This window comes from Hyperolius riggenbachi, chromosome 5 (assembly GCF_040937935.1).
Source record: "Hyperolius riggenbachi isolate aHypRig1 chromosome 5, aHypRig1.pri, whole genome shotgun sequence".
Classification (NCBI taxonomy): Eukaryota; Metazoa; Chordata; class Amphibia; order Anura; family Hyperoliidae; genus Hyperolius; species Hyperolius riggenbachi.
In genome coordinates, this window is record NC_090650.1 from 319,380,369 (window position 1) to 319,395,638 (window position 15,270).

General features: G+C 42.9%; 1 protein-coding gene across 1 annotated transcript in view; it reads right to left on the reverse strand.

The window, feature by feature from the left end:
• Positions 1–5,174: 5,174 nt before the first annotated feature.
• Positions 5,175–15,270, reverse strand: part of ROCK1 (Rho associated coiled-coil containing protein kinase 1) — a 212,652-nt gene continuing 202,556 nt past the window's right edge. The window contains exon 33 of the mRNA XM_068237237.1: positions 5,175–7,583. Coding sequence (XP_068093338.1) covers positions 7,580–7,583 — 4 coding nt within the window. The 3' untranslated portion in view covers positions 5,175–7,579. The remainder of the gene's footprint in view (positions 7,584–15,270) is intronic.

Genomic DNA, 15,270 nt, shown 5'->3' on the forward strand with positions numbered 1-15,270 from the left:
TGGTCTCACCCTGGAGTATAGTGGGAAAAACTAAGGGTAAAGGTGCTGGATAGGCCAATCATGTCTCTAGACCTAAACCCTAGTGAGCATCTGTGGGGCATACTCGAACTGAAGGTGGAGGAGTGCAAAAAGTCTCTAACATCTTCATTCCTTTTCCTCCAACATATATTAGCCAGTGTTCTCCCCAGAGCATATTAGCAGGGCGCGCCGCCCGGGTAAAATCTGCGGCCGCCCCGGGTAACATTTGGCCACCCATGCGGTATAATTAGCCCGCGTCCGAGTAGCAAAGAGCGTCCGAGCAGCAAAGAGATTAGATGCGTCCTGAGACCAGAGATGCCTGCTGCTCGGAGGAGACACCCGCCCCCGGAAACTGTCATTCTAGCTGTGTGCACGCTGTACGCGCAGGGGAGGAAGACGAAGAATAACTGTGAGGCTAAGGAATGCCTGAAGTGACCTGGAGGCAGAGACGCGGTTGAGTGGAGAGGAAAGTGGGAGAAGACTGGACGGCGGGTGAGGAATGTAGCTTGATAGAGGATGCAGGATTAGAGACACTGCTTCTCACGTGTATTTGTGGTCCTGTTGAACTGGAATCTCCTTTTTTCTGAGTTGGAGCCTCTGGTGAATTTGTAAACGGCTTTATACAAAGTGCAGTGCTGCTTTCTGCATTGTCTTTCAGCGTAGCACTACAGTACTCATCTCTGACGATTTCTGCAGTTATCGAGAATTTGCTGACATTTTAAAGTATACTTCTGAGTGTTTGTGAAGATTTCTGAGCTCTTGTAATTATCTTTCTACTTCAGTGAAATGCAGTTGCCGCTTTTCTTAGAACAGTTACAGAATCTGTTGGATTTTATAGTTCTGCTGTGGGTGATTGGTTTTTGTCCCTAACATTGTTGGAATTTGCAGCACATTCAGATTTTTTGTCACAGAAAATGTGTCAGCATGTCATTTCACCTCATCCTATGTGGGAATATTTGGTGTTTGTGCAGGGATGCTGGGAGCTGCCACTGTTCCCGTGGGGCATGCAATGCATTTCCCCTCCTCCCCTACTTTGTTTGAAAATTGGTTGAACTCTCATCACACTGTGTTTACACCCAGTGTGTACCCTCTGATCGATAAGTACATTTAAGTGGTAGTTCCCTTATACCTTTAACTTAAAAGCTACTTGAGGTGACATGTTATGAGATTGAAATGTGTATGTACAGTGGCAAACACACAAATAACTATGCAGTGTTCCTTTTTTTTCTTTCTGTGTCTGAAAGTGTTAAAAATAAATGGTAAACTGTCATTTTTTTCAGAATGGCAATTGTCGGGCGATTGTGATCAATTGTGAACCATTCCCGGCAGCTATACGGCGAAATCACGGATAGTGGAAATTGTACGCTGTGTGATCGCAGCGCGATTGCGATCAGGCTTCCTAGTGGAAAAGGTCCCTTACTTCCCCACCCGGCTACTTTTTCATGCCACCCGGCTGAAAAAAATTTCTGGGGAGAACACTGTATTAGCTTTATCATGGAGGAGTGGCAATCTGTGATGCTCTAGTGAACTCCATGCCCAAGAGGGTTAAAGGGAAGGTTCAAGCAAAATAAAAAAATGAGTTTCACTTACCTGGGGCTTCTACCACCCCCGTGCAGCCTTCCTGTGCCCTCGTAGTCACTAACTGCTGCTCTAGTCCCCCGCTGGCAGCTTGCCGACCTCGGAGGTCGGCGGGCCGCATTGCGTACATTTTTACGCATTCCCGCTAGTGCAGGAACAGTAACACATACATTTTTACGCATTACTGGTTCAATGCGTACGCATGGAACCAGTAATGCGTAAAAATGTATGTGTTCATGTTCCTGTACTAGCGGGAATGCGTAAAAATGTACGCAATGCGGCCCGCCGACCTACGAGGTCGGCAAGCTGCCAGCGGGGGACTAGAGCAGCAGTAAGTGACTTCGAGGGCACAGGATGGCTGCATGGGGCTGGTAGAAGCCCCATGTAAGTGAAACTCATTTTTTTATTTTGCTTGAACCTTCCCTTTAAGTCGTTGCTGGAAAATAATGGTGGGAACAGAAAACATTGACACTGTGGGCACACTTTTGCCATTCTTCACTTAGAGGTGTACTAGCTTTTGTTGCCAGCAGTTTAGACTATTGAGTTATTTTGACGGGACAGCAAATTTACACTGTTATACAAGCTGTACATGGACTACTTCACATTGTATCAAAGTGTCATATCTATTGTTGATCCATGTCCAATACTTGTTTACAAAAAAAAAAAAAAAAAAGCATTACACAAAAACACAGTTACCTTAGGGACTCCGCTTTTATAATATGTATGTTATGAGGGTACATTATTATAGCAAATAAGGGCTTGTCATTATTGATAGGGTACAAAAACCACTTAGGGGCCGGTTCACACTGGCACTTTGAGAAATTGACCCGTGGAAAACGGATCTATTTCCATTTGTTTCCATTTTGTCGATTCAGTTCAGTTTTCCCATACCCACAGACCCCCATAACCAAAGTAGATTTTGCTGGATAGAACAGTCAGTTTTCTAGCCAGTGTGATTTAAATATCTGTATCTCATTGCTGTTCCGCTAGGTCTGGAAAAAATGCTGCAGAACCAAACTTGCAGTCCGTTCAGCGAAGCGTGCAGAACAGATCAGTTTGAACAGACCAGCGTGAACTGATCCATACGTTAACATTTGTATCTGTTACAATCTGTTCTGTTACAATCCACGAACGGACCTTTTTACTGCCAATGTGAACCCGGCCCTAAACAGAAAAAATAAAACTTTATTTCCAAATAATATATTGTCGCCATACATTGTACTAGGAATATAATTTAAAGTGAACGTCCGGACTAAAAATCGACTCAGCAGCACTGAAAAGGCCTGGTGTTTCTTTAACAGTTTCACAGCATCAGAACTTTGTTTCTCTTATACAAGCCTCATTTTTAGCTGCACAGAAGAAAACTGCCCGGGCTTTTTTCCCCTGATGCTCTGCAAAGCATGATGGGATTTCTGATGTTGTTGCTCTCGTTCTGCTGTTTGTGTAAAAAAATTTTTTTACATTTTGAATTTGACATTTAAAGTCTAACGTGTGCAGCTGGGAGGGGTTATCAGGACACAGGACAGTTGGAACTGTGTTTCCTGCTCCTTGTCACCTCCTTTCAACCAAAAAAGATGGCTGCCCCCATGAATCACAAACTTTTGCCTGTTCTTTTAAAACGGGGTGGGTAAAAAATTATATTACCTATCTATTCTAATTAACATAACTAATGTAACTTAATGACAGTATGTTTGTTTAGGCTGAAGTTCCCCTTTAAATGTTGTGCTTTCCAGGACAAACAGGCAAATAAAATGTGTGGATATAATCTATAGTTGTATTTTTTCTTTTAAAACTGTAGGGGATGAAATAGTGTATTTTTTTTCCTTGTTTTCCCCTTTAACCACTTCAGGACTCAGCCTTTACACCCCCCCCCCCCCCCCCTTAAGGACCAGCGCTGATTTCTAAGATCTGTGCTGGGTGGGCTCTACAGCCCCCAGCACAGATCAAATAACAGGCAGAGCGACCAGATCGCCCCCCTTTTTTCCCCACTAGGGGGATGTGCTGGGGGGTCTGATCGCTCCTGCATGCGTGTGGGGGGTGGGGCACCTCAAAGCCCCCTCCACCGCATGATTCCCCCTCTCCCTCTTCTCCCTCCCTGCCCCGGAGATCGGAGGCTGCACAGGAACGGATCTGTCCTGTGCAGCCTCTAACAGGCTCCTGCCTGTCATGTGACAGCGATCCCCGGCCGCTGATTGGCCAGGGATCGCTGATCTAGTACAACGCTGCTACTGTTAGCAACGTTGTAAAAATGTAAACAAAGCGGATTATTTCCGCTTTTGTTTACATTTAGCCTGCGAGCCGCGATCGGCGGCCCGCAGGCTATTCACGGAGCAACCCCCCTCCCCCCCCCCCCCCCCCCCGCCGTGAATTAACAGGAAGCAGCCGCTCGCGCTGCGAGCGGCTGTTTCCTGATTAATTAGCCTGCAGCCGGCGACGCAGATGTGCGTCGCTGGTCCTGCAGCTACCACTTTGCCGACGCGCGTTATGAGCGGGCGGTCGGCAAGTGGTTAAAATGCATAGAAAATAAAGTAATTGCTGAAAACAAATATCACCAATAAAAAAGCCTAGTTTGTCTCGAAAAATAAAAAGATATAGGTCATTTAGGAGTGATAAAGTTAGGAAAAGGTGAAAAATGAAATTGTGGTTGGTGGGAAGGGTAAAACAGGCTGTGCAGTGAAGTGGTTAATGATACAATTTCCAATTCGATAATCGCTATCAAATTGGTTGAAAAGAGAAGGGCTAGATGCTGCTGTTTGTCAACAATTAATAATATCCAGCAGATTCATTTCCTCTGAAATGATCGGATTGGATATAATTTCTCATCTCATTGATGACTGCGATTAATGATTTCTGACTCAGACAGCAGATTGTCTGTAAACAAATTGTACCTTTAATGACCACCTTTAGATGTTTCCAGGTCAGCAGGTCCAAAGTTCATCCCAAGTCATTTACCTCACACAATAATTACTGAGGCACAACACATGGCTTCTGCATGTTCATGAAAGGCAAAGAAGACAGGCTCATGCCACTTACCATCTACTTCCACAAGGTGGCACAGCTAGTGTGGCTCACAGGAAATGCCATTTTCCATCAGCAGATAGGACAGGAAGATAATGCAGACTACACTGAACTTCAGACAGATGACTTTTTGGAAATCACTGAAGGTACCTCTTCCACTTCGTCTTGCGAATGTATTATCTTTTTGCAAGTAAAGTCGACTATACTGTGCGTTCTCAGGTCACCTTGTCAAGTGTGCCTAGATGTCAATAGTATAGAAGAGCGCCTGGATTAACCATCTTCTATACTACGGATTACCCCGTTGTGGGCTTTTAGGACTGGCCCATCTAATCACTAGGCAGCTCGTCCAGCATTGAGTTGACCCCCACACTACACTAACCTTACTGTGACTAGATGTCAGTTTCTCAGTTCAGGTAAGTAACAAAGTTGGAAAAAGGCAAATTATTGTTATGGATTTATATAGTGCCAGAATCTTCTGTTGCCCTGATGCAGACCACAATTGTAAAAAAAAAAAAATTGGCAAAGCAATAGCAAGAATCAATAATAATTTGAAAACTGTATTTCTATAAATATGTTTTATTCTTTTTTTCAAAGATCACACAGTCATTAGCATATTAATAACAGATATGTTTATTATTACATATCCATCAGTGCGGATTTCAATACCACTTGAAACATGCAAATTGCCTTCAGAGGAACCAGTTTTCCAGTGCTTTTTTTTTCTAATTTTTGTTTAATAACACAACTGCAAAGCCATTATAAATTATTGAAGAGGTATTTGGTAAAAAAAAAATAATAAACCATTATTGCCGCCCATACCTTAATTTGCCTCTGCTATGGAGCAGGGGCATTTATATTAGAATCCCTATATCAACAAGAATTTATAAAAAACAAAATGTGAAACACTTCTTTTCTTTTTGTTTTAATGCTTCCAACTGCACGTATGCTCAGCATAATTTAACACACAAAGCTTAGCAGGTAGTTTAGATCAGTGATTGTACAGGAATCACATGATACGTCTTTATAAAATTTTATTGAAAGATAAAATAGCAAACAAAGGTCTACATAAAAAAAATCAACGCAACAGCAGAACTACGACACATAGAATTGGGCATCAGTACCAGCTGAGGGAAGAGATGCTACCCTGTTTATTGGACCAGCTCAAAACCTAGACATATAAGTGGGACTGTGAGGACACAAATACAGAGGCCAACAATGCCAAACTGCGTCTAGAAGTGCAGGTTCTGGGCACGTCATTCTGATCCTGGCATCACCTCCTACAAAATCACTGCCTTGGAGCAAACAACCAGACAGTGATTTCTGCAAACTCCCAACATTCTGCAATTTATGCTAATTACAGATCAATGGTCTACTGTGTGAAAACACCAAGCTCAAAACGACAGCCCAAGTGCCTCCTCATTTAAAACAATTTAGCAATGCCAGCTCCATTATTTCTATCTTCACAAGTAACTGACACAGGAAATAACCCCCAAAAGTGTCAGAAGCCACACTGGTCCCTTGAATGCTAGTCCAATAGATGGCTTAAAGTCTGGTCTGCTCCAATATGGAGCACATCAACTATTTAAAACTCTGGAACTTGTCATGACGTCTATGTATGCAAAATGGACTTCTGGATAATTAGTCATTGCTTAAGGAATGTACACAAGGCTAGCAGGCAATATCTGCCCATCATGACTACAAATTACTACCTACATTTTATAAGTCTATCTGCTGACTGCACCAAAAATAGATTCAGTGTATAGGATGGATTTTATCTGGAGAAGCCTGCCATTCATTATTAGGCCATGTGACCCATGCAGTATTAAGCAGTAGTTGGATCACTCTGAAATCGATGCAGTGTGATAGGTTCTCATATAAACCTGAAAGGAAATTATTATAGTCAATGTGGGTAAAAGCAACACAAGTGTTCATGTGAGTGTAAAAGCATGTAAGTACCTTCTACACATGTACATTGTTCCCTTATCCTGCTTTTATCCATACAAGCTGTCTCAACCTCAATCTCTTAATGGAAATGTAAAAAACTGGGAATGGCATAAACTTGCAGACCCTAAAAACATGGCAGTAAAATAAACTGAAATAAGGCACTAAAAAAAACAAAGCAAATACCCAATAAAAAGTGTTCTAACAATAATTTACAAGTTCACACAGTGCATACATATTTTATATGTCCGTTAACTTAACGTTCTTAATCTTTAAAAATTGTAAGGCAAAAACAATACAAAACAAACACACGTAAAACTTGGATTTGTACTGTTAGTATCTAATGCCTCTATGTACTAACACAATTTCAATATGGCTTGGCAAAACGATAAGAAAATGAAAGTAAAATGCATAGTTAAAACAAATATCTTGACCTTTCACCATGATGAATAACTAATATTTTGCAAAGCATAGGACAGGGTCTTCTTGCTTGCATGTGCTTCTGCTGTAAGGCTGCCAAGAGCTGTAAAGTGAAGGCACTAGAGTTCAAGTGGTCACTTAGCTTCTTACAAGCTGGATCTGCAGTCTTCAAGAAGATGGAGAGACTATCTCGGGACATCTGTTCTCATTTTGAGACATATTCCTCCGCTTGTCCATACAAGGTGTAGTAGCTCCAATCCTCCTATGTGCATCAGCTGCATTCCATCCTATCCAACAGGCTTTTGTAGATATCCAAAGAATATCTTTATATTGATTTGAATAATATAAATATATATATGAAAATAAACATTGCTAAGCTTTGTTTTACTTGCATTACATAGTAATAATTTGTCTAATCTATCTTCAGGCAAACCCGCAATAAAAAAGACCCTCACAGCATGCTTTCTGCCTAAGCAGGGGGAAACTGAAGCACACAAGAACCCTGAAGCCTGTGGCGCTGGTCCTGATGGTCACCGCAGCCTCTCTGCACCAGTCTCTCATTAGGAACACCAGCTTCATGAACACACATAGTGGTTCACACTGATTAGCTACAAGAATATGAGGGGAAAGCTTGTATAAGTTTAAAAGAATTCTGTAAATTGAAAACAATAAAATATAAGACTTGCAATATTCACACCATTTTCATATTTAATGCACTTGTCCCTTAAAAAATTCAATTAAAAAAAGTCACATGACCCATAGACTCCCTCAGGACCTGAGTCCACTAATGCAGTTGTTGCATGGATTATTGTGGATCTGTAAAAATAGCCAACACATCATTGCATTCCAGCGGATCTGGAGATATGTTCGGCTTTAAGGGACAAAAAGGGGCAATTTAATCACAAAGTGTTTTTAGTAAGAGGGCTTTTTGGTGCTTTTTAGCACCTTACACACTTCCTAGGAGTTCTAGTTCACCATGAGCTTGCTAGGCAATATGTAAAGCTGAATATTCACCTAACGACAGGACGATGGATCCAGCGACGCCTCCCTGATGTTAAGTGCTCCCCAATCCATCTTCCGGCTGGCGGAACACGCTTTTCCTCATAACACACTTTTTTCCTTTGATTTGTAGGAAAAGTTACTCTCTACAGTTCAAGTACATGAGCAGGAGGCAGACGCACACTAGATATAACATACTGCAGTAACGGCACCATGTGTCACATACTGCCGTGTTGTCACAAATGCCACCATTTGGCTGCATTACACAAATAACAAAGAGCACTTGTTCCCTAGCAAACTGGCAGCTGAACTATACGAGTCAAAAATTCAGTTCAGGTGTGTGTAAATTAGCCCTTAAAGGGAACCTTAACTGAGAGGGACATGGATGTTTCCTTTTCTAGATCGTAGATACATCAGAAAATTAGTGATAATGATTGTTAGGTATAAGCTACTAATACTAATCAGGATAAATGAAAAAGAAGAAAAACAAAAGAAATGGGTACGTCCTAAGCATTGAAAGGTTTTAAGACAAATTTACTATATATCATTATACATTCGAGCAACAGACCAGTCATCCCAGTCAGAATGGAATTTAGGCAAGGTATTATGCAAGGAGTGGTGAATAAGATCTATAGTACGTATATCCTCAACTCTAGGTAAAACACTATTGAAAGGAGTCTCCATTTTTTCCAGTTTTTAGCAATCATCCATAATATAGAACATATAAAGCCATGGTAAACTTTTCCATTTACGTGGAATTTTCAAATTAGGGGCTAAAAGCAACGCTTGTTGTGCTGTCAAACTAATATTTTTGTTTAAAAGAGATTGGAATCCCAACTTAAATGTATCCCATACCTACACAATAATAGGACAGTTCCAGAATATGTAACATAGAGCCTTCTGCCTGACAGCCACGAAAGTAGTTGGGAGAGATGGAAGTGGAACATTTTATGGAGTTTGAGTGGCGTTTTAGTCGCTGTTTGTAGATTTTCCCAAATTTTAGTCCACTCTTGGGGTTCCATTGCAATTTAAAAATCTGTTTCCCAGTCTAGCATATATTTAGTTTTGGTATCAGCATTATGGGTAATTAGGAGAGAGTACATTCGTGAAATAGTTCCAATAAGCTGAGTAGAAGTAAAGTACATATTTTCACAAAATGTCCCATTTGTGAGACCTTCAGAGTTAGAGGCATTGGTAAAAAAAAAAGGGTCTCAATTGTGAATAGGTAAAATATTGAGTTCTTGGTACATCTCTAGTGAACCTAAGACAAATTTACCACCCAGCCAGTAACTATTAGATGATGTGTACCCATTAGTGATCCACCAAGCAAAAGAATAACTATCATGAAAGGCCGGGGGAAAGTTGGGATGTCCAATAAAGGATAACTAGAGGGTTTAAGAGAAAGATTAAACTTATATCTAGAGTTATACTATAGGGCAAGACCATCATACACCACAAGATTTCTACCTTTAATTTCTTTCAAAAGAGAGGTTTCACGATAAGGAATTGAGGATATATTATATGGTAATATTGATTTTTTTTTTAAATTAACCCATGAAGTTGTTGGCTGATCATCAAACCAAGGAAGGATCTGAGCGAATCTAGTGGCCAAGAAATAAAACCATAAATTTGACGCACCTGCCCCTCCGTCTGTTGTCTTGCGATACACATCTATATTTTTAAAGGAGCAGGTTTACCAGCCCATATAAATTTGTTAATCAATCTTTGAAACATGTCGATAATTGAACACCCAGGATTCAGGGGTAAAGCTCTCATTAAATATAGGAGACGAGGCAAAATAACCATTTTAATGCCAACAATCTTGCCTCACCAAGAAATGTTATAAATACTCCAGTCCTTGAGGGTACTCTGTATAAATCTAAGCAATTGTAGATAATTAGCTTTAATTAAGCAATCATAATTATTGGTAAGTTTAATTCCTAGATAGGATAATTCAGAGGGCATCCATTTAAAGTCAAAGTTAGCTTGATAAAGTTTGATTACCTTAGGTGGAAGGTTAATAGCCATTGCTTGTGATTTATGTAAATTAACCTCAAGATCAGAGAGTTTGCCAAAATGATCTAAAAGTTGTAAAAAAGGGTGGGCATAGAGGTAATAGGCTGCGTGAGAAATAATAGGGCATCATCCGCATAAAAAATTGCATTGTATTCTGAGCCTTCATGGGAGTAGCCTTTGATATCTGGGTTATTTTGGATAGCTATTGATAAGGGTTCAATGGCCAAAGAAAATCATAATGGAGATAGGAGACAGCCCTGTCTTGTCCCACGTTTAATTTTCAAGGGGTCAGAAAGGACCCCTGGGATCCTTAATTTAGCTTGCAGATCATTGTATAAAGCGAAGATTGCATTGACAAAAGGGCCAGTAATACCCATATGTGAAATAACTTTATGCAAAAAAGGCCAAGAAACCAAATCAAAAGCTTTTCAGAGATCCAAACTAATCAATAAAAACCTCTCATTTGAAAGTTCAGCATCCTGAAAAATATTGTAGGCCAGTCTTGTGTTCTCAGTAGTCTGGCGCTGAGGTATAAAACCTGATTGAGCCGAAGAGACCAAACGGGATGCTACTTGAGATAAACGGTCAGCCATTATTTTGGAAACAATTTTGAAGTCATTAATAAGAGCGATTGGACGTAAATTTTGTGGTCGAGTGTGATCAAGATGTGGCTTGGGAATTAAGGAAACAAATGCTTGAGTGAGTTCTGCAGGGAATTTAGATCCTTGAAGGGCAGTATTATAGAGAATTTTTAGTTGGGGTGTAAGGATTTTATCAAAGCTTTTGAGGTATAAACCAGAAAATCCATCAGGGCCATGGGCTTTAGAGTTCTTGAGGGAAGAGATAGCGTTAGATATTTCAAGAGTGGTGATTGGCTGATTAAGCTGCTCGGCTTGTTCTGTAGTAAGTTTAGGAAGAGATAGTGACTGAAGCCAATCATCTATCTCACTAGACTCTGACCTGGGAGAAAAATCAAATAGTTTCTTATAATAATCTTCAAAAAGTTTAATAACCATTGATGGTCTAGATTCAACTGCACCATGTTTGTTTTGAAGCTTGTACCGTATGTATGGGGAGGTTTCTGATATTGTTGAAGTTTCCTAGCAAACATGGTACTAGCTGAGTTACCATATAGCAAAAATTTAGCTCTAGAAAATGTTAAAGCCTTCTCAGTATTCTCAGAGTAGATCGTTCAGCATCTGTTGCTTTTCCCTAATAGCGGAAAGTGTATTATTATCAAGTGAAGAGCCATGAACTCTATATAAGGCTGAGAGTTCAGAGGTCAGGCGAGTGATATTAGAGAGAGTCGTGCCTTTTTACGTCTGGAAGCCAACTGGGTACATTTCCCTCTTATAAAAGCCTCATGTGAGGCCCAGAGGGTACTAATAGAAAATTCTCCATTGTTATTCAAAATAAAGTATTCAAGTGCTTGGTGAATTTCACCTATAATGCTAGTGTCCTGAAGAAGGAGATCATTAAAGGTGGGTACACACGTCAGATAAAAGTCTTTGGAAAATGAAAGATCACAGACCAATTTTACCCCCTTTCATGTAGTATGAGAGCCATACTCTACACAGTCTTTTCTATGGAGCTGAACTCCCCATCAGATAAAAATCTTTGCAAGATGCTGCACACAAAGATGCTGTACACATGCAACAGATCAGTATCTGCAAAAGATCAATCCCTGCAAAATGCATTCATAATCTATGACATCTGCAGATCCCATACACACCTTGTTTAATGGACATTCATCTGCAGATCAGACAATTATCTGCTGATCTGAAGATCCAACCTGGTGGATCTGATCTACAGATAATTGTCCGTTAACCACTTCCCGACCGCCGTATATACAATTGGCGGCCGGGAAGTGCACCCCGCAAGGACCGCCGTATAGACAAATGGCGGCGGTCCTTGTAGGGGCATGGGCGGAGCGATCGCGTCATCCGTGACGCAATCCTCCGCCTCCGCCTGGCGCCGCTCACCCGCCGCAACATCCCGCCGGCCATACGGAAGCGCCGGCAGGATGTTAACCCGACGATCGCCGCATACAAAGTGTATAATACACTTTGTAATGTTTACAAAGTGTATTATACAGGCTGCCTCCTGCCCTGGTGGTCCCAGTGTCCGAGGGACCACCAGGGCAGGCTGCAGCCACCCTAGTCTGCACCAAGCACACTGATTCCCCCCCCCCTGCCCCAGATCGTCCACAGCACCCATCAGACCCCCCCCCCCCTGCCCACCCCCCAGACCCCTGTTTGCACCCAATCACCCCCCTAATCACCCATCAATCACTCCCTGTCACTATCTGTCAACGCTATTTTTTTTTTATTCCCCCCCCCCTGCCCCCTGCTCCCTCCTGATCACCCCCCCCACCCCTCAGATTCTCCCCAGACCCCCCCACCCCCCCATGTACTGTATGCATCTATCCCCCCTGATCACCCGTCAATCACCCGTCAATCACCCCGTCACTGCCACCCATCAATCAGCCCCTAACCTGCCCCTTGCGGGCAATCTGATCACCCCCCCACACCAATTGATCGCCCGCAGATCCGACATCAGATCACCTCCCAAATCCATTGTTTACATCTATTCTCTCCTCTAAACACCCACTAATTACCCATCAATCACCCATCAATCACCCCCTATCACCACCTGTCACTTTTACCTATCAGATCAGACCCTAATCTGCCCCTTGCGGGCACCCAATCACCCGCCCACACGCTCAGATTGCCCTCTGACCCCCCCTTATCAATTCACCAGTGCATTAATTACATCTGTTCTTCCCTGTAATAACCCACTGATCACCTGTCAATCACCTATCACCCATCAATCACCCCCTGTCACTGCCACCCATCAATCAGCCCCTAACCTGCCCCTTGCGGGCAATCTGATCACCCCCCCCACACCAATTGATCGCCCGCAGATCCGACATCAGATCACCTCCCAAATCCATTGTTTACATCTATTCTCTCCTCTAAACACCCACTAATTACCCATCAATCACCCCCTATCACCACCTGTCACTTTTACCTATCAGATCAGACCCTAATCTGCCCCTTGCGGGCACCCAATCACCCGCCCACACGCTCAGATTGCCCTCTGACCCCCCCTTATCAATTCACCAGTGCATTAATTACATCTGTTCTTCCCTGTAATAACCCACTGATCACCTGTCAATCACCTATCACCCATCAATCACCCCCTGTCACTGCCACCCATCAATCAGCCCCTAACCTGCCCCTTGCGGGCAATCTGATCACCCACCCACACCATTAGATCGCCCGCAAACCCGCCGTCAGATTACCTCCCAAATGTATTGTTTACATCTGTTATCTTCTCTAAACACCCACTAATTACCCATCAATCACCCCCTATCACCACCTGTCACTGTTACCCATCAGATCAGACCCTAATCTGCCCCTTGCGGGCACCCAATCACCCGCCTACACGCTCAGATTGCCCTCAGACCCCCCCTTATCAATTCGCCAGTGCAATATTTACATCTGTTCTCCCCTGTAATAACCCACTGATTACCTGTCAATCACCTATCAATCACCCCCTGTCACTGCCACCCATCAATCACCCCCTGTCACTGCCACCCATCAATCACCCCCTGTCACTGCCACCCATCAATCACCCCCTGTCACTGCCACCCATCAATCACCCGCTGTCACTGCCACCCATCAATCAGCCCCTAACCTGCCCCTTGCAGGCAATCTGATCACCCACCCACACCAATAGATCGCCCGCAGATCCGACGTCCGATCACCTCCCAAGTGCAGTGTTTACATCTGTTCTCTACCCTAAACACCCACTAATTACCCATCAATCACCCCCTGTCACTGCTACCTATCAGATTAGACCCCTATCTGCCCCTAGGGCACTCAATCACCCGCCCACACCCTCAGAATGCCCTCAGACCCCAGCCCTGATCACCTCGCCAGTGCATTGCTTGCATCTATTCCCCCTTCCCCCCTCTAATCACACCTTGAGACACCCATCAATCACCTCCTGTCACCCCCTAGCACACCTACCCATCAGATCAGGCCCTAATTTGCCCCGTGTGGGATCCTGATCACTCGGCCAAACCCTCAGATCCCCCTCAGACCCCCTTCCGATCACCTCCACAGTGCATTGATTGCATCCATTTTCCCCTCTAACCACCCCCTGAGACACCCATCAATCACCTCCTGTCACCCCCCTAGCACTCCTATCCATCAGATCAGGCCCAATACAACCTGTCATCTAAAAGGCCACCCTGCTTATGACCGGTTCCACAAAATTCGCCCCCTCATAGACCACCTGTCATCAAAATTTGCAGATGCTTATACCCCTGAACAGTCATTTTGAGACATTTGGTTTCCAGACTACTCACGGTTTTGGGCCCGTAAAATGCCAGGGCGGTATAGGAACCCCACAAGTGACCCCATTTTAGAAAAAAAGACACCCCAAGGTATTCTGTTAGGTGTATGACGAGTTCATAGAACATTTTTTTTTTTGTCAAAAGTTAGCGGAAATTGATTTTTATTGGTTTTTTTTCACAAAGTGTCATTTTTCACTAACTTGTGACAAAAAATAAAATCTTCTATGAACTCGCCATACACCTAACGGAATACCTTGGGGTGTCTTCTTTCTAAAATGGGGTCACTTGTGGGGTTCCTATACTGCCCTGGCATTTTAGGGACCCTAAACCGCGAGGAGTAGTCTAGAAAACAAATGCCTCAAAATGACCTGTGAATAGGACGTTGGGCCCCTTAGCGCACCTAGGCTGCAAAAAAGTGTCACACATGTGGTACCGCCTTACTCAGGAAAAGTAGTATAATGTGTTTTGGGGTGTATTTTTACACATACCCATGCTGGGTGGGAGAAATTTCTATGTAAATGGACAATGTGTAAAAAAAATCAAACAATTGTCATTTACAGAGATATTTCTCCCACTTAGCATGGGTATGTGTAAAAATACACCCCAAAACGCATTATACTACTTCTCCTGAGTACGGCGGTACCACATGTGTGGCACTTTTTTACACCCTAAGTACCCTAAGGGGCCCATAGTCCAATGAGTACCTTTAGTATTTCACAGGTCATTTTGCGACATTTGGTTTCAAGACTACTCCTCACGGTTTAGGGCCCCTAAAATGCCAGGGCAGTATAGGAACCCCACAAATGACCCCATTCTAGAAAGAAGACACCCAAAGGTATTCCGTATGGAGTATGGTGAGTTCATAGAAGATTTTATTTTTTGTCACAAGTTAGCCGAAAATGACACTTTGTGGAAAA